We start from the raw sequence: 24,655 nt of genomic DNA, 5'->3' as shown, positions 1-24,655 counted from the left end.
AGGCAGCTCCTGTCCCCCTGTGCTGTGCCCCGCCCACACTTCCTAACTGTAACGCATCGTCTGTGTTCTCCAGCAACCTCCAGGGCATAGGTTGGGTGATTCAAAGCAGATTCCCTGCCTGGGAGCCGTGGTGCTGAATGCAGACATGCGGGAAATGGAATCAGATTCCATTTCTGATTCCATTTTTTGGGAAGGGCCACACACGTGGCGATGCTGGGGTGTTACTCCTGGCTCTGCGCACAGGAATTACTCCCGGCGGTGCTCGAGTGCCTCTATGGGAGGCCGAGGATGGGGCTCGAACCCAGACTGGCTGAACCCAGACTGGCTGCGTGCAGGGCAAGCATCTTACCTGCTGTGCTGTCACCCTAATCCCATGAAGTAAACTTTTAAAAAAAAAAAAAGAAATGTAAAACGCTGAGCACCAGTGTCTGGGACGGGGCTCGGTGGAGAAGGCCTGGCTCTGGGTGTGAGGGCACAGAGTGAGCCCAGCCACGGCCTCGCCCAGCAAGTGGGAGTCCCAGCTCTGCCACTGCCACCGAGGGTGTGACCTCTGACCCCGCACCACCACGGTAAGGGGGAGGGAAGAGAAAAAGAAGCTGAGCACTGCTTTACCGCTTATAGGATAACATAGCCCTAGGCAGTTTAGGTTTATTGGGTTACTCCCATTACAGTGCTCCCATTCCTCTTTGCTTATTTGTAGCTTCTTTCTTAGTGTTCTGTTGACTTGTAAATATTGTTTTTCTCTTCTCCTTGAGTCCTTTGCATAGTTTATTCAGAGCCATGTCCTTTTTGTATGGACACAGGAAGACTTAGCAAATGCTATGCTTTTGTAACCTGGGAGTCATTTGACTCTACATGATATTTTCCTCCTGGGCATCTGTTCTCTCGACCTAAGCCTCAGCTACCCTTACTTCCTAGCACCCCCAAAAGCAGGGTCCCGACGAGGGACGAGACAGACCCAGGGCAAGCGGTGAGTAGTGTGCTACCCTGGCATCGAGACGGGCCTGGCCAAAGTGCCTAATGCTTAACTATAAGTTAAGAGCTTGATCATGGACAAATGTTGTCATGATCCAAACAGTGATAATTAGATTCGGACCCTGCTAGGGTGAGGAATGATTAATCTGGCTTGAGTGCTGTGGTCTGAGTCTGTGGCAAGATGTTGCCAGGAGAGTTGCCTTGCAAACCTCAATGTATCTCTTGCTATGTCCATACAAAAATAACTAGTACTAACATGTTAATGAGTGTTTGGAAAGAGGAGAGGAGAAAAAACCCTTAAGAGGTATTTTGCCTATAGGCAGTCAGGAAGGGCTTTGGAAGGCCCCTAGGTTGTGTTCCCTTTGAACCTGACAGCCCTCAGGAAGGGCTTTCTTATGTTGATTTTGCTACCTGGCCGTGTGTAACCTAGGGGCAAGGGCGAGAGAGGAAAAGGGAGGAGAGAGATGGGAAGAGAAGAGAGAGGAAAAAGGGAGACAAGAGATGGGAAGAGAGGCGGCAGTAGATCCAGAGAGAGGACGGAGCCGGGAGTGCGGGAGATGAGAAAGATGGAAGATTGAATAAACGATAACTAATCAGCAACCAGTTTGGTCCTTGTCATTCCGTCGCCTGCCCTTGACCAACGCCGTCCCGATCCAGCCCCTTACACAGTGGTTCCAGAACACGGAACTCGGGCAGTGAGACAGAGCCGCCTGGAGAGCCCGCGAGTGCACACGCCCCTCGGTGTGCCTTAGTTTTTCACAACCACTGACCATGGCCGATCCCCCTGCTTCATTACTTTATGGACCATATATGAGTGCACTTTGCAGTATTTGCCTTTCTTCTGACTTATTCCACGTAACATGACTGTCTAGTGCTATTCATGTTGTAGCAAAATGCAAGATTTCATTTTTTCTTAGAGCTGAGTTTCATTTCATTACTTACACACACACACACACACACACACACACACACACACACACACACACATACACATCTCACAGCTTTCTTTTTGCTTAGAAGACCTGGTATCTGGGGGCAGGGAAATATGCTCCAAGGGAAATATGCTCTGATGATGTTTAACATACCACACGCTGTGAACCAGGGTTGGCTGCATGCAAGGCGAGGGCCTTACCCTCTACTATACCCTCTAGATCCTGACTGCTGTAAGTAGAGCTGCAATAAGTGAGGTGTGCAGAGATGTTTTCAAATTAGTGCTTTTGTGCTCTTGGTGTAGAAGCGAAGAATGGAATTACTGATACTTGTTATTTTAGTTTTTCGGGAAGTCTCGGTGTGAAGAAGAGGGCAGGTTAAGGGTTAAATTTGCCTTTGTAACTGCTTGGCTGCTTTGAAAGATGTTTTCGCAACCTACCGATGGGCAGGAAACTGTCTCCAAATGGGCCAACAAACTGCTCTAGGAACTGTAAGCAAACGTTTTCCGGGAAACAGTTAACAGTTAACAGGTGTTGAGATTAGCAAATTAAGTGACCTATGTGTGATTCCCTTTGATTCAATAGGTGTAATTCCCTTTGATCTAATATGTGTAATTCCCTTTGATCCAATAGGTGTGATTCCCCCCCTTTTTTTTCCCAGAAGGGTACAAAAACTGTTTGGTTTTTGAGTTCGGGACCCTCAGCTCTATATGCTGTAAGGATCCCGGCCTGTTGGCTTGAATAAACCCCATGTGTTTGCAGAAAGAGTTGTCTTGGTTTCGTTCCTCCGGCCTCTCCCGGGTAGAAATCTGCTAGACCTTAACACGTGTAGTGGGAAAATAAGGAGCAGAAGCAGGAAACTGAATGACCCACTCTAAAAACTGGACAAAGATTAATAGTCATAAATCATAGAGTATAGCCAGAGCAGAAGGACCAGATCGATATGGTTGCTCGAGCAGAAATAAAATGGAATCACAGAAACAATTAGTAAAGGTCTGCATGGGACTTAAAACAGAATGCTTCCCTCACTGATTATATCAAGCATTTTGTATGTTAGCACTGTGTAAGTTTGATGAGAAAAATATTCCCATAAAATTGGGAAACCTGGGGCCCAGAGCAATAGCAATAGTACAGCAGGTAGGGCACTTGCCTTGAACACAGCCAACTTGGGTTCAATCCCCGGCATCCCATACGGTTCCCTGAACACCACAGGAGTGATTCCTGAGTGCAGAGCCAGGAGGAAACCCTGAGTGTCATCAGATGTGACCCAAACCCCACCCTGCCACCCCCCCCCGCCCCCAAAATATCAAGAATCAAAATTCTGTATCTGAACTATATAAGCTCTGTGTGATTTGAGTTTGTGCCTCAACCCATTTTGGCATTAACCAGTGGCATGAGCATGTGTAAGTAAAGATGGGTCTCCCTCTGATCTCTCGAGGGTTTGCCCCTGGCTCTTGGTTAGATTTCTGTAGCATCATACTGTTTCTCACAGAGACTGCACCAGATGTCACACCAACAGTGAATGCGGGTTCCCTTTTCACTGCATCCGGTTGCTTCTGGGCTTTTAGGTGTACGCCATTCTCACTTCTGTGAAATGATAGATTGCTGGTTTTTGTTTGTTTGTTTGTTTGTTTGTTTTTAATTGAATCACCATGTGGAAAGTTACAGTTTTCAGTCTAAGTCTCCATTATACAATGTTCAACACCCATCCACCACCAGGAGCCCCTGTATACCTCCCCCCCTTGCCCCCCACCCCCAATCCCCACCTGTGTAGCTGATAGTTTTCACTTTACTTTGATTACCTTCACTATTTCAACAAAAAACTCACTATTATTGTTTGAAGTTTCCCCCCAAAGTCAGACCTGCTCAAAAGGGACCATTTCACATTGCTGACAATGAAGAGATATGAGGTTGTGCGGCTGCTGTTGCGGCCGCGCGGTTTTGGATTTCTGTATGAAGTCTAGGGAAAATTCTGCCTGAAATTGCATCACTGCAAGCTTTTACTTCCCTTTTGTGGCACTCATAGAATGGAAAAGCCGAGAGAGAGAAACCCTACCCCCTGGCATCGCATGGGGCAGTGGCTCCGTTCCCAGTCTAGAGGCATTTCTGTGAGCTGCTGGTGTGCAAAGTAGTTTAGTTGGCCTCTGGGATCATGCTCTTGCAGCAGCGGAAAGGATCGCTGTTGTTTTGATTGGCATCTCACTGATCATCAGTAATGATGAGCACTTCCTAACACACCTGTTAGCATCTACTCATTTTCTTTAGGAAAGCACCTATTTGGGGAATTTCTGTTCTTCCCATTTTTTGTTGAGGTTGTTTTCTATCGCTGCTGTTGAGCTCATGTATCTTGGATATTAGCCCTTTGTCATATGTATGGCGTATAAATCTTTTGTCTCATTCAAAGCTGATGTTCAGAGATTATATAGCTAATAAGGCTCTGAAATGGGATTTTACCCATGTCAGTTTGACCATAATGTCCCCCTCCTCTTGCTCATTCTTTTTTTTCATTTTTGGATCATACCCGGTGATGCACAGGGGTTACTCCTGGCTCATGCACTCAGAAATCACCCCTGGCGGTGCTCGGGGGACCATATAGGATGCTGGGAATCGAACCCTGTTCGGCCACGAGCAAGGCAAACACCCTGCCCGCTGTGCTATCACTCCAGCCCCCTCCTGCTTTTTTAAAGCTACATCACATCCAGTTTCTTTTCATCATCCTTCAAAAATTTTTGTTCATATGGGGCTGGAGCGATAGCACAGCGGGTAGGGCGTTTGCCTTGCACACGGCCGACCCGGGTTCGAATCCCAGCATTCTATATGGTCCCCTGAGCACCGCCAGTGGTAATTCTTGAGTGCAGAGCCAGGAGTAACCCCTGTGCATTGCTGGGTGTGACCCAAAAAGCAATAAAAAAATCTTTTTGTACATAGTCTTTATGATTCTGCGATTTGAACCTTTAGGGAGTTAAACCAGCCTCCGCAGTGGTTTGGAGCAGCAAAGTTTTCACCCTGGAGCAAAGCTAGAGCAGAAGCACATAGCAAGAATGTGAGGTGGTACACGGATGGCCTTTGTGCCCAGTTCAGAGTTTCATTTGACTCGACTCGTAGCTGTCAATTCTTAGACACTTAAGATTTCTACACTTCAATTTTTTCCTGCCAATCAAATGGAGGTCATAATTGTTCCAAACTCACAGAATTTTGCAAGTTTAATGGGTGATAGTTGTTCCAAACTCACAGAAGAAGACACTCACCATTTCGCTGCCCGAGTGCAGGAGCTGGAGGAAGCCCTGAGCACTGCAAGGTGAGGCCCCCGAACAAACAAACAAAACATTATGTCTAATTAGGTCCAATTTCAGAAAACATTTTTTCCCCAAGAACTACTTACTGCCTCTGCTTTCCCCAGTAAAAAGATGGCAATAAGGGTACACCAAATCATAGCTGCTGGCTGAATGAAAGGAAGAAAGTAATTGTTTTCCATTCTTAAATTCTTCGAGGCAGCTCAAACCAATCAGACAAAATAATACATCAAATATCCCTTCTCCTCCTTAGAAAATGTGAGTGGTCCACACAGTGCAGAAGGTAACACCCCTTTTCTCTCTGGTAGGAAATAGTTTCGTTTTCAAATAACAGAAACAGACTGAACAGTTGGCTGGCTCTAGCCAATAAAACCTCTGAGCCTGCCCTTGGCTCCCAGTGTTACAAAAGCTCACTTTGACTTCTGGCTTTCCAGATCTCCGGCTTGGTGAGCTCCTTGCAACAGACCTCATCTCTGAAGCGGTGAGTTCCATGATGTTATCTACTTATCTGAAAGCTTCCTGAGGGCGGGGGAGACTTTCTTATTTGCTCTACATTGTTTCCCTCGCATGATGTTTTTCTTAAGGAATCGCTTTAAGTTTAGAAAATATCCAGCTCAACAGGTCTGTCTGTGGCAAAAAGGTGGGGTACGACATGTGAGAGAGCCTGAAAGTCTCACCCAGAGACAAATATAGACAAGGTAGAGTGTGCCCCGATTTGACCATTATTTCACGAGTTTTCCTTTTCGTTGTTGTTTATTAATTTCACTATTTTCCAATGCACACACATATTCGTAGGCTGGTCTCATTTCTTTGTGCTTTGCAATGCTTCACTTGATTTTATCTCTTTCAAATATGTATAAACAGAAGGAGTTTGTAGATTTGGCAACTGAATCATGAGAACCCTTGGATTTCGAGGATAAAAGTTAAAATAAAGACCGGGATGCTTCACAACTAAATTCTGGTGCTTTACTTATGTGCTTACAGAGACAGGCTGTAACTATAGCACAGTTTGTAGGGCACTTACTTGCCTTGCAGGCGACCTGAATTTCATCTCCGGCATCCCATATGGTCCCCTGAGCACTACCAGGAGTGATTCCTGAGTGCAGAGCCAGGAGGAACCCATGAACACAGCCGATTATGACAATAAATAAATAAATAAATAATGTACTGTTCTCATATCATATTTGATAACTATGAAAGAAGAGATTATGAATGGAAATGTTTCAAAACAAAAATAATCAATATCAAAAACACCAGATAGGAGAAACTTAAGCAATATACTTAGTAGCTAAGTTGATTGATATTAATAATGTTGACTTATTTCTGTCTTGGAGGTTCTCCTGCATCTCAAATAGAGATGTGGTTAGTTCCCTTCCCTTCCGGGAAGCCCATGTTCTCTCTGAACGTGTCCTCTCTCTGTCTCTGTGTGTCTCTGTCTGTCTCTCTGTCTCTGTCTCTCTTACACACACGCACACACACACTTAATCCCGGCTCGTGAGAGTGCAGGTCCCTTTTCAAGGCGTTACCAGAGCTGAGGAGCCGGGTGCAGGCTGTGTGCACTAACGCGTGGAAGCGGAAGCAAGTCCACCGAGGTTCGAGGTTGGAACAAGGGTGTCCCGCGAGGGAGCCCCTGGAGGAGCGCGTGTCACAGAACACCCTGGGCCAGAGCCACTTGGCAAAGTCCTAGAACCAACTTTGCTAAGGCAGTGGGGTTGCAGCTGCTCTGGGGTCCACCTGAACCAACTCTCTCGCCTCTGGAGAAACTCTCTCTGTCTCTCTCTCTCTGTGTCTCTGTCTCTGTCTGTCTCTCCGTCTCCGTCTCGGTCTCCGTCTCTGTCTCTCTCGCTTGCTCGTGGAGGGCAGCCTTAGAGATTAGTAAATCACAGGGCACGAGGAACACCTCCACCCCACCCCCACCCCCACCCCACCCCCCGCCAGGCTCCGCCCAGACCCTCGGCCCCCCCCCCCCCCCCCCCCCGGCTGAGCGGCCCCTTCTGGGAAGGGTTTTGGTCCAGGAAACAGAAACTTAAGCGCCTCCAGCCTGCGGCTGAGGATGCTCCGCGCGTGCGCCCCGAGTGCGCTCCCCGCGCGGGCCCAGGGCAGGGGGCTCCGGGCCCCGGGGGCGGCTGCCTGGGGGTCGTTGCGGGGGGGGTCGGGCATCAGAGGCACTTGGACAAGGCCCCGCGGGCTGACACGTGGCTCCTTCCCACACGGATGCAGGGGGCGGGCACGGCCGGGGGGGGGCGCAGGGGGCGACCCCCCCCCCCCCCCCGGGCAGGACCGCACCCAGGGGCACAGATAAGGAGTGACTAACGTCAGGGCCTTTTCCGGGCCGGGGGCGGGGCAGCCCAGAATGGCTCTGGTGGCGCGGTGTGGTGCTGCAATCACGGTGCATTGGGGTTTTGCTGTTTTATGGATTTACCGCGGGGTTGCGAGGCCGGGAAGCTGGGCGCACCCTCGGCCCCGCTCAGCCCGCGCCCCTGGGCCCCGCACCGCAGCCCCGCCCGCGGCGCCCTGGGCTGGAGTGAGGGCTCTTGTCTTGCGGCCATCGATTTACATTTTCTTTCTTTCTTTCTCTCTCTTTCTTTTTTCTGTTGAGTCACTGTGAGATAGTGACAGAGCTTTCGTGATCCAGTCTCAGTCATCCAGGGTTGCAACACCGCCCCTCCACCCCTGCACATTTCCCATCACCAGTGTCCCCAGTTTCCCTCCCGCCACATTCCCCATCCCCCCCACCCCCAGCCTGCCTCGATGGCAGGCACTTTCTTCCTTCTCCCTCCCTCTCCCTCCCTCCCCTCCTCTCTCCTCTCTCTCTCTCCCCCACCCCCATCAATATAACTCACATTCCAAGGGAAAATTTGGTGGTGGTGTGTGTGCGCGGGGTGTTAGATAGGTCCGCAGGCTGGACCAAATGCTCTGCATGTCTGTCCCCTCGGTCCCGAATCACAGTTGGTGCCTGCACCAAGCCAGGAGCGGCCTGGATCCAAGCATCACCAGGTGAGATGAAGAAAAGAAAAAAAACAGTGGAGCCTGGACAATAGTACAGTGGGTAGGGCGCTTGCCTTGCACACACCTGACCCGGATTCCATCCCGCATCCCATACGGTCTCCCAAGTCCACCAGGAGTGACCCCTCAGCGCCCCAAAGTGCAAACCTCTGAACGGGCCCAGGGAAGGGCTTGGGGGTTCCAGAGAAGCGTTCAGGCACTCTCCAGTGCTAAAGAGAGCGCAAGGACGTTTCCTTGCTCATTTATTCCGACTCCTGCGCTTGCTCTTCTGCCTAGAAAGGTCCAAGTGATTAGAGGGCCCGAGAGACATACAGGGGTGCAGGGACTTGTCTTGAACACGCCCCCCCCCCCAGGTTGAATCCTCAGCACCCCCTGTGGCCCCCTGAGCCCCCAGCCAGGCGTAAACCCTGAGCACAGCCAGCTGTGGCCCCGAAACCAACGGAACAAAAAGTATCAGAAGTTTCATAGCTGCGCCCAAGATGCTGGCGGTGATTGGGCACCTGATTACACTTGCTCCTGCCTTCTACTTTGTTGCCACGTAAGGACCCCAGAGTTTGAAATATGCTCCTCAACCCGCGGAGCGGCAGAGGGTTTGTTTGCTTTCTTTGGTTGCGCCAAGCCCGGTGCTGCTGGCCTGCGAAGACTCCTAAGAGAGGCGACAGCGCCGTCAGAACAGACAGACCGTTGGTCAGAGGCAGCCTAAGGGATCAGTAACCACAGAGCAAACACCCCACCCCACCCCCGCCAGGCTCCGCCCAGACCCTCCGGGGGGCCCCCGGCTGAGCGGCCCCTTCTGGGAAGGGTTTTGGTCCTGGAAACAGAAACTTAAGCGCCTCCAGGCTGCGGCTGAGGATGCTCCGCGCGTGCGCCCCGAGTGCGCTCCCCGCGCGGGCCCAGGGCAGGGGGCTCCGGGCCCCGGGGACGGCTGCCTGGGGGTCGTGGGGGGGGGGGTGTCGGGCATCAGAGGCACTTGGACAAGGCCCCGCGGGCTGACACGTGGTTCCTTCCCACACGGATGCAGGGGGCGGGCACGGCCGGGGGGGGGGCGCAGGGGGCGACCCCCCCCCCCCCGGGCAGGACCGCACCCAGGGGCACAGATAAGGAGTGACTAACGTCAGGGCCTTTTCCGGGCCGGGGCGGGGCAGCCCAGAATGGCTCTGGTGGCGCGGTGTGGTGCTGCAATCACGGTGCATTGGGGTTTTGCTGTTTTATGGATTTACCGCGGGGTTGCGAGGCCGGGAAGCTGGGCGCACCCTCGGCCCGGCTCAGCCCGCGCCCCTGGGCCCCGCACCGCAGCCCCGCCCGCGCCCCTGGGCTGGAGTGAGGGTTCTTGTCTTGCGGCCATCGACTTACGTTTTCTTTCTTTCTCCCTCCCTCCCTTCCTTCCCTCCTTCCTTCCCTCCCTCCCTCCCTCCCTCCTTCCTTCCTTCCTTCCTTCCTTCCTTCCTTCCTTCCTTCCTTCCTTCCTTCCTTCCTTTCTTCCTTCCTTCCCTTTTTTCCTTCCCTCCTTTCCTTCCCTTCCTTCCCTCCTTCCCTTTCTTTCTTTCTTTCTTTCTTTCTTTCTTTCTTTCTTTCTTTCTTTCTTTCTTTCTTTCTTTCTTTCTTTCTTTCTTTCTTTCTTTCTTTCTTTCTTTCTTTCTTTCTTTCTTTCTTTCGTTCCTGAGTTCCCATGAGTCCAGTTTCAGTCATCCAATGTTCCAACACCCTTCCTCCCCCAGTGCACATTTCCCATCACCAATATCCCCAGTTTCCCTCCCGCCACATTCCCCATCCCACCCCCAGCCTGCAGGCACTTTCTTCTCTCCCTTCCTCCCTCTCTCTTTCTCCCTCCTTCCCTTTCTCCCTCTCCCCCCTCCCTCCCTCCCTCCCTCCTTTCATGCCTTATGGTTTGCAATGCAATCATGCTTGGTCCTTTGCCCACCGTCAGCACACAGCTCCCGTCCAGAGCAATCCCTCCAACCGTGATTATCACAGTGGCCCCTTCTCTCCCCCAGCTGCCCTCCCCCCCCCCTCCCCTGCCCTTGAGGCAGGATTGCAACCGTGGACCATTGGTCCGGACCCAGTTTCCATTGTCCTTGGGCGTTAATCATAATGTACATCATAATGTACATTTTATGACATGCAAAGTGTATCTCAGTAAAGCTATTTTAAGAAGCACAGGGCTGCCCAGTTTCCTGGCTTTCAGGGAGCGGCTGGGCCACACCCAGTTTGCTCAAGGTGTAAACCTGGCCCCGTGCTCGGGGGTCACTCATGGGGGTGCTTGGGGGGTCACGTGCAGTGCTGGGGATCAAACTGAGGTTGGTTGTGGGCAAGACAAATGCTTTAACCCCTGGCTCTGTACTCCTGGCAGTGCGTGGGGGACCGTATGGGATGTCTTGTGGGGAGCTGCCCCCCTGTCCTATCTCTCAGACCCCTCTTCAGCCTTTGTAACTTCTAGGCCTGTTGGGGCCAGAGTGATAGTGCAGCGGTAGGGCACTTGCCTAGCATACGGCAGTCCCTGGCATCCTACATGGTCCCCCAAGAACTGCAAAGATTAATTCCTTTGTGCAGAACCAGAGTAACCCCTGAGCATCACTGGGTGTGACAAAAAACAAACAAACAGAGAGCCAAAAAGAAAAAAAAACCCTTTTAGGTCTCAAGAGACATTCCAGGGAATGGGGGCTGGAGTCATAGTACCGTGGATAGGGCATTTGCCTTGCATGCAGCCGACCCAGGTTCAGTTCCCAGCATCCCATATGGTTCTCCAAGCACCACCAGGAGTAATCCCTGAGTACAAAGCAAGGAGTAACCCCTGTGCATCACCGGGTGTGACCCAAAAAAAGCAAAAAAAATAAATAAATAAAGAGAGAGACATTCCAGGGAATCTTTAACTTCCCTGCAGTCTGTCCTGAAAGTCATATTCTCCCACGTACTCCAACTCTATTCTATTGGCAAATTGTGTTTATAGATCAACATTTGGGCCAATATTGGATGTAGGGCTGCAGAGAGAAGCCCAGGTCAGGAATACAGGCCTTGCACGGCCTCTGGCCCTCACCAGGGGCAGCCCTGGGCTGCCCTAAGCTCCTCCTGGTGGTCCCAGAGATGGAAGCCCTGAGGGGCCAAGCAACGCCCCCCCCCCTCAGCTGAGCGTTGAACCGTCCAGGCTGCAGGGCTGGGTCAAGCACCAGCAGGCATGGCCCCAGGGCGGGCTGGGCATTGCTTGGGCAGCAGCCCCCAAACTGGGTTGCTCTTGCTTCTAGAACAAAGCTCAATGAATAAATCCAGAAAATGGATTTATGTTTACAGACATTTCCATCGGCTGAGCATGCGTGCTTGTGTGTGTGTGTGTGTGTGTGTGTGTGTGTATATGTGTAAGCACAAGCTTACATCTAACCCCATCCAGTAACAGGATCATTCTAGCCTTTTCTCCCGTCCATATTTGTTCTTTTTCCCCCTTAGAGATGAAAAACCTCCATCTCATTTTCCACCATGTAATTATCTGATCATGTCTAATATGTATTTAGATATAACGTACATATAATTACTTAATTAAATATTGCTAAACTCCTATTTCTTAACCTAGGTGGAGACTTTGAGCTCTCCTCCACTGATAGGTTTGGTTAAATGTATGTTTATTTATATTTTAGTGTCTTGATTAATTCTGATACTCGGAAAATGATGAACAGGTGAATACCTCAATCTCAAAAAAATTTTGCTAACCTATGCCTCTGTGAAAAATAAATTTGCTAACCAGAGCATAAAATTTCTGTAATTTTTTTTTGTTCTTTGTCTTACATGTTAGGATCAAAAGACTGTTTTCCTAGTTTGTCAGCACCACCCACTGCAGGACAGATAGTTAGGCTTCCTAATGCTTCGTGTGCAAAGCCTAAACTGGAGGAAATGAAGAAGGAAAGGTAGACGCAGATGCAGGGAAATTTAGAGGCAGGACCTCTGAATCACCCATTCTAGAAGTTGGGCAAGACAGAGGGTCATAAATCATAAAGTACAGTAAGCTCAGGGCAAGGTGCAAGAGTGCTTAAGTTATTTAAACAGCGAGGGCGTCAGAGAAACAATTAGCACTTGTCTGTATGAAACTCAAAGCAAATTGCCTTAGTCACTGATAGGACTGATTATTATATATGTTAACAGCCATGTTAGCATCGAGATGTTAGATGATGGATGGAAAATGTGTCCCTTCAAAGCAGGTAGCTTGGGGCGGGAGCGATAGCACAGCGGGTAGGGCGTTTGCCTTGCACGTGGCAGACCCAGGTTCAATTCCCAGCATCCCATAGGGTCCCCTGAGCACCGCCAGAAGTAATTCCTGAGTGCAGAGCCAGGAGTAACCCCTGTGCATCGCCAGGTGTGACCCCCCCCAAAAAAAACAAAAAGAAAAAGAACAACAACAAAAACAATAGCAACAACAAAGCAGGTAGCTTGTAAGTGGCCTCTGGAAGTTTTATATGAACTGTGTTTGGGGTTTGGTCCTTTATGGCGTATCCAGGGGAAGTCTGCATGTATTAATAAACTCCTTTTACTTCATCAGTGCCAAAAATAATATACTGCTTTCCAGGACCAGGAAGATAGCCCAAAGGGCTGGACTGCTTGCTTTGCATGTGGGATTCCTGGCGGCAAATGTTCCTCCTCGTACTGCTGGAATAAGCTCAACCACTGAGCCTGCACGTGCCCCCCGCGTAGCCCAAATGCCCACAGAAAAGGTTTTTCCAAGTGACAGTTACTTTCTCCTTCCCCACTTCCTTCACTGCTGTGATAATATGAACTCTCTGTGAATGTTTCTATTGCCTCTGGTGTTCCTTTCCCATTCTGGTTGACTTTCACCGTGCCCTTCCATGTTGCCTTGATATGTAAAGCACTGGCATGCTTGCCCGAGTCAGAGACACGCAAAAGACACACCTGGAAAAGCGTCTCCCCACCCTGTTATTCAGTTTCCACTTTCCTAGTCTTCCCCTCCCGTTTACCCTCAACAGAACCAGCTGCATTTGCGTGTGGTTTGTTCCGAGGTGCACTGTGGAGCAGACACATGTTTCCTTTGAGCCCTGTGTTTCTCGGGGAGGGCTGTTACACAGCACGCTGTTGTAGATCGCTGTCTTCACTTTTCATCCTTCAAACCATGATGAGGGGCTGGAGCGATAGCACAGCGGGGAGGGCGTTTGCCTTGCATGCAGCCGACCCGGGTTCGATCCCCAGCATCCCATATGGTCCCCTGAGCACCGCCAGGAGTAATTCCTGAGTGCAGAGCCAGGAGCAACCCCTGTGCAGAGCCAGGTGTGACCCAAAAAGCAAAAAAAAAAAACCAAAAAACAAACAAAAAAACAAACCATGATGAGTTTGAAGGTCTGGTGGAGGGAGGCTCTCAAACAGTGCTCAGGCCGCCAGGGAGGTCACTGCCAGTGATGCTCTGAGCAATGGGCAGGTCGGTGCCCAGCCCAGTGATGCGATGCCACACCCTTAGGGCCACCCTGCAGTGTTTGGGGTCCTGCTGGGCTGGGCCCAATGGGCCAGGCTAAGCTCAGGATCTGTGTGTGCCTGGGGTGGGCTCCTGCCCTGTGCTGGCGCCCTGGCTCAAGCCCATCCCTAGTTCATGGAGACCGTCCTCTGTTCTTCTTAAAACGTTTCCAATAGGGGAAAAGATCTCTGCCATGTGCCCTGTCCTAACTCTCCTGGACATACGGCTTTGAATTATTTACAGTAGTTTACAGAAACACACAATGTTACTATGAATATGCCCCTGCATATTTATATGTGTATGTATGTATGTGTGTGTGTGTGTGTGTGTGTTTCCATTCTTAGTCTTAGACAATGCCAGTGACTGCTTAGAGGCCCGTTGTCTCTCGCCTGCTACTTCCCACCACCGTGGCTGGTTGGTTTCCTGGGCATCTGCGGGCCGCTGGTCGCTGTGAGGGGCGGGGACAGCGCTGAGAAACACCTGCTCCTGTCACCGGGCCAGTGGCTTCCTCCCCCTCCGGCCGTGCGCTCAGGAAGGCGCAGCCAGAATGTTCCTCGGTGACCCACCCTGCACTGCTCAGTGAGCCAACAGCCACCGGCCCCGCTCGCCGCTTGCTCAGGCGACGTTTTGTTTTTCAGCCCCTCGGCCTCCACAGCCCCTGCATCGAAAATGCAAGCGCCCTCGCAGCCCGTGGTGATCGTGACCCAGCCCAACTACGGGGCGGCCCCTCAGACGTCCAACTGGCAGACCGGCCTGTGCGACTGCTTCAGCGACTGCGGAGTCTGTAAGTGCACGTGCGTGTGTGCGTGCGTGCGTGTATGTGACCATGTGTGCGTGTGTGCGTGTGTGTGTGTGTGTGTGTGCGTGTGTGTGTGTGTGTGTGACCACTGCTGACCCCCGACAGCCATGTCAGGAGACAGGGGACAGGGCTCAAGCACTCGCCTTGCTCGCGGCCAGCACCGCATTTGGTTCCCCGAGCACCACCAGGAGGGATCCCTGACGACAGAGCCGGGGCAGGCCCTGGGCACCACCGGGTGTGGCCCGACGCTGTCCCCCTCCAGCAGCAATTCTGCGTCAAAATTGACACACACTCCAGAAACAGTCTTATTCCTGGAGCCAGCTCAGGAGTTGGATAGCATCGCGTGCAAGGGGCCGGCCGTGCAGGCGGCCAACCCAGGTTCAATCCCCAGCATCCCCTATGGTTCCCTGAGCACTCATCAGGAGTGATTCCTGAGCACCGCCGGGTGTGGCCCCAACACTAAAATAAATCAATGAATAAATAAATAAATGAAATCTAAGCCTACTTTCCAAGGTACAGTTCTTCCTGAAAGGACTGCGTGGGAAGAAGGAAAAGCTACTATAAAGCTGAACGAAAGAGGGGCCGGGGCAATAGCACAGCGGGTAGGGCGTTTGCCTTGCGCACCGCCAACCCGGGTTCGATCCTCAGTATCCCATATGGTCCCCCCAGCACTGCCAGGAGTGATTCCTGAGTGCAGAGCCAGGAGTAACCCCTGTGCATCGTCGAGTGTGACCTAAAAAGCAAAAAAGAAAAAAAAAAAAAAAGAAGCTGAACAAAAGTGCTGAGGACAGATTTAGTGGCCGGGTACGTGGCCGAGAGCCCATGCGTGGGGCTGTGTGTGTGCGAGCGGCTGACCGTGTGTGTGGACGGGGCTAACGTGCACTCTGCTCTCACGCCCCCAGGTCTCTGTGGCATGTTCTGTTACACGTGCCTTGCGTGCCAGGTGGCAGCTGACATGAACGAATGCTGCCTGTGCGGGACCAGTGTCGCCATGAGGACCCTCTACCGGACCCGCTACGGCATCCCCGTGAGTCTCTTCCCCGGCCGTCGCCACTCTCAGCATAATGCTGACGAACACAGAGACACTTGGTGGCGACCATCCCCTGAATATTCTCAGAGTTTCCTAGATGTGAACCCTTGTATTCAGTGGCTGCAGAAAAATCCGCTGGCTACGTTTTCTTTTGAAACCACTAGAAGGATAAACAACTTTGATCTTGGAGCTGATTCTTTGGCCATTTCCTCTTTTTTCTCCACATCAGGCTGCCGGCGCTGACTTTTGCCTTTTCAGTTTCACCTCCACTGTGAAGATGAGAATTTAGTTCTAGTTTTAATCCCCTACCAGCACTTGTATGTGTGTGCGCGCGCAAGTGTACACATGTGCCCACACACATACACACACACCTTCCTTTACCTACCTACCCTACCTGTTATAATAGATTTATATGGAAATTTGGCTAAATTCCGGGGGTCTTGGGGGGCATACACCGGCAGTGCTCAGGGCTTACACCGTGTTCCGCACTCGGGGGTTACTGCTTGTGGTGTTCAGGGGATCATATGGGGTGGCAGGGATCAAACCCCAGTCGGCTGTGTGCAAAGCAAGAGCCTTACCTCTGTACTATTGATCCAGCCACTAAATTCAGTGTTTACCTTACGATAGCTATATCTTGGGAGCTGAGTCATAAGAGTATGCTATGGTCACTTTTCCTGCTAATCTTTGTTTTTCCTTCTATTAATAAGTTTGGGGTGTGTGTGTGTGTGTGTGTTTGGGCCACACCTAGCCCTGTGCTCAGAAATCCTGCTGGGGTAGAACCTAGACACGCACTCAGCCCGTTGAGCTGTATCTCCTGCCCAGCCCTTGGCCCTTTCGTGTATGTTTTCATCTACTCAGGAAAACAAAAACAAACACAAAAAAAACCTCCACAGACTTGCCGATTCCTACACACCATTCAGCCCGGGGTTTTCTCTGGGGAACTCCCTCTCGCCTCCACTTCTGAGCAACTTACTCCTCACCCCGACGTCCCCTGGCGCTGGGCGATGTGTCAGCTTCTCTCCTCTGCTGGACTCGTTTTTTCTCACTCCCCACCTCTTCCTCTTCGTTTTCTGCCTCAGTTGGGTGAGGCGGCAGAGTCTCCAGCAAAGGTAAAAGACGGACAGCCATCACCGAGATTTTTTTTTTCTTTTCTTTTCTCTAGACTTTCATTTTGTTAAACCACGGTGATTTACAGAGTCATTCACGGTTGGGTGTTTGATATACAATGTTCATCACCAATTCTACCACCGGTATCAACTCCCCTCCACCAAGTGTTTGTAGGTTTCCTCTCCTAACTCAGCGCCAGCCTGCCACCTTGACAGGCCCCTCTTAGATTTGGATCTCATGATTTCAGTGTTGTGACTGTGGTTTGGACTTTTGGTTCTGTCACTCCTTAACGACACTGATGTACCTGAATCCCTTGACTCGGCCCCGTTGCTGCTCATCTGCCTCTTCTCCCCTTTCCCTTCACTATTTCTTTCCTTCTCCTCCTTGTATTCTGGGGCCAAGGCTGATCTGGGCATTCCCCCTTTAAGACACTGCATTTCCTCATAGTTTCTCTAAAAACCACATAGAAGTGGTTGTCCTTCTTCCGGCTTACTTCACTCAACATGGTAACTTCCAGTTCCATTCACGTGGCAGCAAACGGCATGATTTCATCATCTCTTACAGCTGCCCGAGAATTCTGAGATTTCATTTTCTGAAACTCCTTCATTTTACCATCCTGTTGATTGTTTGGTTGGATGTCTTCTATCTTCACGGTGTAGGAAATTGCTGTCCTAAAGACACCAAGATTTTATGGAAAAATTCACAAATACTTTCCTCCATACATTCATCCAAATTTTGAATTCAAGGAGTCAATACCTTCTGCCTCTCTTTCGAACTCATGTGACAATCCACATGCCTCAGTTTCCAATTAGACGGACTATATATATTTTTTTCTTTTGTGTCTTCACAGGGATCCATTTGTGATGACTTTCTGGTGACCAATTTCTGTTCTGTATGTTCTCTTTGCCAAATTAAGAGAGACATCAACAGAAGGAGAGCCATGCACTCCTTTTAAAAAACTTACGGTAAGTTCCAGAATCTATGGATTTTTTGTTCCAAGTATAAATGAGATGTTGGAAATGAGGACTGCCAGAGGCCACCTCTCTTACAAGCAGTTCCTGAGGGGAGCCCTCACTATTTGATCTCTTATAAACCTTTTTTTTTTTTTTTTTTTTTGCTTTTTGGGTCACACCCAGCGATGCTCAGGGGTTACTCCTGGCTCTGCACTCAGGAATTACTCCTGGCGGTGCTTGGGGGACCATATGGGATGCCGGGGATCGAACCTGGGTCGGCCGAGTGCAAGGCAAACGCCCTACCCGCTGTGCTATCGCTCCGGCCCCCTCTTATAAACCTTTTGAATAACAAATCAGTCCTAGCAATTCTCAGTCTCCCACATGTTGTCTTCTAACCAAGTAGGCTTGAATTTTGTCTTCTGAAGAAGACAGCTCTTTTCACTCTCTCAGGCTGACGGAACAGAGCACCAGAACTAGGGCAGCACCAATGACAAAAATTGATCTGTCATACCGGAGTGAAAGGGAGATGCTGAGGTCACCCTTGACCTCCGTATTTAGAGAGGAGAAGGAGAGGGGAGGAAAGAAGTGAAGGGGGGAAGAAGAGAGCGGGAAGTAATGGGTGGAGGGGCACCAGGGCCTCAGTTTCCTGGTGATACGGGTGAGGGGGATCGTCGTGTGTCCAGAGCACAGGCTCAACAACGCTGAGCTCAGGACATCTAAGCTGCAGCCACTGGAACTTGGCAGTTGCTCCTCCAGCTGTCAGGCAGGGACAGGGCGGGGAGGGAATATGGGGACACTGGTGGAGGGAAGTTGTCGCTGGTGATGGCGGTGGCGTTGAAATATTATATGCCTACAACTCAACTATCGAATACCTTTGTAAACCACAGTTCTTTAATTTAAAAATGGGTAAAAAATGGTTTCTCCCAGTTGTGCAGGTGGACACGTTCACGATCTGCTGGCAGACAGTGGAGTTCCCCTGTGAGGGTCTCGCCCCACTCACCTCTAATCCCTCCGGAGGTCAGAGGACTCTCAGGGGTCACCTCTCTTACAAGCAGCTCCTGAGGGGTGCCCTCACTATTTGATCTCTTATAAAACTGACCACTTCCCTAAGGTGGATCTCCTAAAACCATCATAGCAGGCCTAGGGTCTCAACACATGAGTTTTGGAGGAACACACACACACACGCACGCACATGCACAAGCACACGTACACAAATACACACAGTAATTATACAACAATAACAATATTTTAAGTCATATTTTAGTAAAGTAGATGAATGGTGATTTTTCTAAATTTCTCAGAATTTCCTTGGTTTATCGATAAAGCATTTTCTACTTCTTTTTTTTTTTTTTTGCTTTTTGGGTCACACCTGGCAATGCACAGGGGTTAATCCTGGTTCTACACTCAGGAATTACCCCTGGCGGTGCTCAGGGGACCATATGGGATGCTGGGATTCGAACCCGGGTCGGCCACATGCAAGGCAAACGCCCTACCCACTGTGCTATCGCTCCAGCCCCAAATTTTCTAGTTCTAAATTGCCAGAGGGAGGAAGAAGTAGAAAATGTGCTCCCTTCCCAAGACAAACTGCAAGAGAAATGAGCAATTACTAAACAGTAGAACAAATAAAAATTACCTGTTAGAAGAACTGATTGGGGCATCAAGCATTTATCAACAATGAAGGAAGGTTAAGCAGAAAATCCCTGTTGGAAAAGGTGACCTCTGAATGAGGAATACTAAGATTTTTTTTTGAAATGTGATTTTGAATTTCACCTTTCAAAATTCAGTCATGTCCAGCTGAGTTTTCCAAGACTTTCAGAATTAGCTCTCAAAGATTTAGTAAAATAGGAGTTGAAATCAATGTGTGAGTCCAGTATGGGATATATCTTGCGTACAGACAAAAAAACATTAGGATTTTCGGGGGCTGGAGCGATAGCACAGCGGGTAGGGCATTTGCCTTGCATGCGGCCGACCCGGGTTCGAATCCCAGCATCCCATATGGTCCTCTGAGCACTGCCAAGGGTAATTCCTGAGTGCAGAGCCAGGAGTAACCCCTGTGCATCGCCAGGTGTTACCCAAAAAGCAAAAAAAAAAAAAAAAGAAAAAAAAGAAAGAAAACATTAGGATTTTCATTCTTTGCAATATCCCACTTCCCCACTTCCCTTCTCAAGTGAATGAGGACTTTTTTGTAAAATGACTCTTGGAAGATCTGTTAAAATATTAGTTTATCTGCAAATAAAGTATCAAGTACGTAATATTATGTAAGTCTTTGTGCCATGAAGTGAAGGAATAACTAATCTTCTCCTCCTGCTAAACAAGCCCCTAAATAAAATGCAGAATTAAACTACTAACACCTTTAGTCAAAGTGCTATTTTATGATCAGAGGAAGAAAAGAGTCTTCCTCCTTTTACTGGTTTGAAGTAAACTACCTTGGTGTTCCTAGCTTCGACTCAGCTTGGACCCTACAATATTGATCAACCAAAAAAATACTCCCAACTTTAGAGATAAAGTAACTGAAATGCGAGAATAATGAGATAAGTATAGTAATATGTTTTTGTTAAAAATAGATTAAGCACTGAGTACAACCTGGTATGACCCAATAACTAATATTTAAAAAAAAAAGAAATTGATTAAATAAATGAAATAAAAATGGCTTGTGACAAAGAAACAAAGGACTCAACTGTTAAAAGAAAAAAAATAAAGCTCACAATAGCCAACATTTGGGCAGTTTGAGCAATTAAATAGGATAGTGCTGGATTATAACTCAATACCTGCGTCCTGTTATAAATACGTAATACATAATCAAGTAAACAGACAAATGGAAACTAGAAAAACCTCTCAGAACTACAGGAAAAATTTCCACTTACAAATACCCATCCTTCAAGTATACGGAGCACTCATTGCCCTAGTCCTTTTGAGTGAGTTTGTATAGTTAATTTTTTTTTTATATTGAAAGTGAGGATGTGTTTTAAATCTTTAGGGACTTGAGAATTCTAGACTTTATTATTTTTTTTAATTTTATTTTTTTATTGAATCACCTTGTGGAAAGTTACAAGGGTGTTTGAGCATTGTATAACTGAGACTTAAACCTGAAACTCTTGTATAGTTAATTTTTACCCAAGAATATAATATCGAAGAAGAGGACTGGGGAGAAAGGGTAACTTTACAGTGGAGAGAGCTATCAAAACTACTTGAAAAGATGATTAAAATTAACCTTATCCAGGATTTTTGATGCACCCCACACTGCACACCTCAAATCCAAGTGTACCTCCCCGCAAAAGTTAATTTTATTATGATGAATTATACCTTACCCCTAAAAGGATGTGATGTGAGTGGCACTTTATCTTGGAGTTCTTTCCTCTCAATCCTACAATTCTCGTCTACTCATGAGAAATAACATCAGACCAATCCGAACCGAGGCATGTTCTCTGACTTGGCAGACATTCCTTAAAACTGCCAAGGTATGGGGCTGGAGCAATAGCACAGCGGGTAGGGAGTTTGCCTTGCACGTGACCGACCCAGGTTCGATTCCCAGCATCCCATAGGGTCCCCTGAGCACCGCCAGGGGTAATTCCTGAGTGCAGAACCAGGAGTAACCCCTGTGCATCGCCGATGTGACCCAAAAAGAAAAAAATAAAAACTGCCAAGGTCATTGAAAACAGGAAGCATTAAAGACACGATTACAACCACAGATCAAAGGGCCTAAGGGAAGTTGATGCCTGGAAGGGAACGTGCTATCCTGAATGGCATCCCAGAGCAGGAAAGGGACACTTGAGCAATCTGTATAAAGTGTGCACTTGGACGACTCATGATGCATCAACATCGCTTCCTGGGGATGAGAAATCAACAGCCACAGATGTGAATGGGCGAGAGGATGCACAGAGCATATGAAACTCTCTGGACTGTCTCTGCAACGTTTCTAAAATCTAAATGATTATAAATCAAGTTAAGGTGGGTTGAGAATACTCAACTTATTTGTGTGTGTGTGTCCTTATAGGTGAAGAGTTCTTAACGAAGTGACCAAAATCAGAAGACGCCTCCTCAGCTTGAGTTTTGCTCTACCTTTCACAGTTGAAGTCTGTTCAATATGTTTAACCATAATAACGAAGCTATTTTGGATTTTTACATTTTGGGGGGGCACAGTCAGCGGTGCTCAGGGGTTACTTCTGGCTCTGCACTCAGGGATCACTGTTGGAGGTGCTCGGAGGGGCCATATAGGATCTGAAGGGTCCAACCCGAGTCAGCCCACACAAGACAAGTGCCCTCCCCGCTATACTGTCACTCTGGCCCTGGAGTTTTTGAATTTTTTAAATATCCCTTAGTTTTACTAAACGGTCCGGCTTAGTTCCTCCTTGCTTTCCTATTATTACATGTCTGATTTATAAATTTTGTATTTCATCTCAATTTAAACCTAATAAAAGACGCTACTAATTTCAACCTTTGTTTCTTTGCTGTCGATAACATATCTAAAGCCACTAGTTAATTTTATAAGTCAGTTCCACAATTTTGTTCTAGAACTTTGGTTTCTTTACAAGAGATTTTGTCCACGCAACGGCCCTCTCTTTCACCTAAGAACTTTGTGAGTGGAGTAGGGTGGAGGGAGGAAAGACTACAGGGAGCTGCTAAAAGACACAACATATTCTTTAGCTAACATTTTGCTTTCATGTTTGCATTATTAATATTACAAAACAAGATTTCATTTCCCGCTTTACAATAGCTTATCTGATGCTTTTGTGATTTTTAAAAATATTTTTGTTCCAGGCATCAAACCTATGTCTCGCTTGCAAGGAGAGTGCTCGACTTCTCTCTCTTTTAGTAGGAAGCATCAGGCAAGTAATAAAAACTTAACTGTCAAATTCAGAATGACTTAATTCAATACAACTTAGTTTCAATGTTTATCTTCCATACAGATGTATACACATACACATAGGAACATTTTTTGATGTTTTTTGTTTTGTCATTGTGCAACACTGTCCTGATGAAAATCTTTCCTCCTCATCACTTTTTTTTTTTTTTTTTTGCTTTTTGGGTCACACCCAGCGATGCTCAGGGGTTACTCCTGGCTCTGCACTCAGGAATTACTCCTGGCGGTGCTTGGGGGACCATATGGGATGCCGGGGATCGAACCCGGGTCGGCTGTGTGCAAGGCAAACGCCCTACCTGCTGTGCTATCACTCCGGCCCCCATCCTCCTCATCACTTTTAATTCTCCTTTTTTTTTTTTTTTTTTTGCAGTCAGGGCTTACACCTACCTCTGTGCTCAGGGATCCCTCCTGTTGGGACTCAGGGGACCGTATGTAGTTCCAGGGATCCAATTCATGTTGGCTACATGCAAGGCAAGGCCCTACCTGCTTTACTTTTCCTCTAGCCCCATCGTCTATATAGCAGAGGACTCTGTTCTTAAAAAAATTGTATATTCCTTTATAATTAAAACATTTGCATATTCTTTTGTATATTCTTTAAAATTTTTTTAATATTAAAGAGCCGTGATTTACAAAGTTATCAATAGTTGAGCTTTAGTCATATTCAACACCAACCCAGCCACCACTGTCCCCTGCCCGCATCTGCCACCTGGTGGCTGCAGCTTAACCTCACGCATTCTGTCCTTCCCGTCCCACTCTCACACTGTCAGCAGAACTGCAACCCTCACCCCTGTTCCCAATTACTTCCCTTCCTCTTCTTCTTCCATGCCCACACCCCGATTTCTTTCCTTCTTTCTAAGCACTGGAGTCAAGAGTAATCTAGGCATTCCCCCATTTCAACACCCCCCCCTTTCCTCATCAGTATTCTGTATCCACAGGTAAGTAAGATTACCTGTGTTTGTCTTTCTTCTTCTGGCTAACTTCACTCAACATGTTACCTTCCAGTTCCAACCAGGCTGCCACTTGCACGATTTCATCATCCCTTGCAGCTGCATAGTATTCCACTGTGTATACGTACCGCATCTTCATGAACCGTTCATCTGTCATCAGACACCCAGGCTGATTCCAGATCAAGCACTATTGTGCTGAGTGTGGCAGTGAAAAAGTGTGCGTAGGTCCTTTTGAATGTTTTTTTTTTTTTTTTGCTTTTGCTTTTTGGGTCACACCTGGCGATGCACAGGGGTTACTCCTGGCTCTGCACTCAGGAACTACCCCTGGCCGTGCTCAGGGGACCATATGGGATGCTGGGACTCGAACCCGGGTCGGCCGCGTGCAAGGCAAACGCCCTACCCGCTGTGCTATCTCTCCAGCCCCCATCCTTTTGAATGTTTTTAAGTCCTTTGGACAGATGCCCCAAAGTGGGATTGCTGGGTCATATGGCAGCTCAACTCTAAGTTTACTGAGGACTTTTTTTTTTTTTTTTTTTTTGCTTTTTGGGTCACACCTGGCGATGCACAGGGGTTACTCCTGGTTCTACACTCAGGAATTACTCCTGGCGGTGCTCAGGGGACCATATGGGATGCTGGGATTCGAACCCGGGTCGGCCGCGTGCAAGGCAAACGCCCTACCCGCTGTGCTATCGCTCCAGCCCCACTGAGGACTTTCTTGTACTGTTTTCCATGGAGTTGAACCAGACAACATGTCCATCAGCAGTAAACGAAAGTCCTTTTTCTACTATCCCTGCAACACACCGTTCCTACTATTATTGATATGTGCCATTCTCACTGATGTTAGATAATATCTCATGATATTTCTCACAATCTTTGTATTCTGTATCACATCCACTCCAATTTTTTTTTTTCCTTTTTGGGTCACACCCGGCAATACTCAGGGGTTACTCCTTGGCTCACGCACTCAAGAATTAGTCCTGGTGGTGCTCGTGGGACCATATGGGATGCTGGGAATCAAACCCAGGTCGGCTGCGTGCAAGGCAAACGCCCTACCCGCTGTGCTATCGCTCCAGCCCCACATCCACTCCAATTTTTATTATTTTGTCATTCTATTTACTTTGGGTGCCATTTGTTGCTCTGGCTCAAGTTTCTTGAAATGTCAGGCTAAGCACTTCATTTGATCTTTTTCTTGCTTTCTGATATAAGTCTGCACTGTTATCCATATCCCTCTGCATATGCACCGTATTAAGGAAACATTCTATATCCTTCCAATCATACCTGGCCCAGCTGGCATCAGGCCCTGGACTGACCT

The 24,655-nt window shown here is 48.5% G+C and overlaps 1 protein-coding gene across 1 annotated transcript; it reads left to right on the top strand.

Moving 5' to 3' along the window:
- The first annotated feature begins 5,545 nt into the window (after nt 1–5,545).
- Nucleotides 5,546–21,969, top strand: PLAC8 (placenta associated 8). Its single transcript, XM_055140334.1, has 5 exons — nt 5,546–5,678; nt 14,285–14,430; nt 15,348–15,472; nt 17,433–17,547; nt 21,530–21,969. Exons 2-4 carry the CDS (start codon nt 14,316–14,318, stop codon nt 17,535–17,537), a joined length of 345 nt encoding a protein of 114 aa, XP_054996309.1. The 5' UTR covers nt 5,546–5,678; nt 14,285–14,315; the 3' UTR covers nt 17,538–17,547; nt 21,530–21,969.
- The last annotated feature ends 2,686 nt before the right edge of the window (nt 21,970–24,655 follow it).

Source organism: Sorex araneus, chromosome 5 (genome assembly GCF_027595985.1).
Source record: "Sorex araneus isolate mSorAra2 chromosome 5, mSorAra2.pri, whole genome shotgun sequence".
NCBI classification, from domain to species: Eukaryota; Metazoa; Chordata; class Mammalia; order Eulipotyphla; family Soricidae; genus Sorex; species Sorex araneus.
Note: the sequence above shows the minus strand (reverse complement) of the source record. Positions and strands in the feature narration are given on the sequence as shown.

Coding starts and splice junctions, on each gene's coding strand:
- PLAC8 (XM_055140334.1), top strand. CDS start 14,316: ATGCAAGCGCCCTCGCAGCCCGTGGTGATCGTGACCCAGCCCAACTAC. Junction 14,431..15,347: donor CTTCAGCGACTGCGGAGTCT/GTAAGTGCACGT, acceptor TCACGCCCCCAG/GTCTCTGTGGCATGTTCTGT. Junction 15,473..17,432: donor GGACCCGCTACGGCATCCCC/GTGAGTCTCTTC, acceptor GTGTCTTCACAG/GGATCCATTTGTGATGACTT.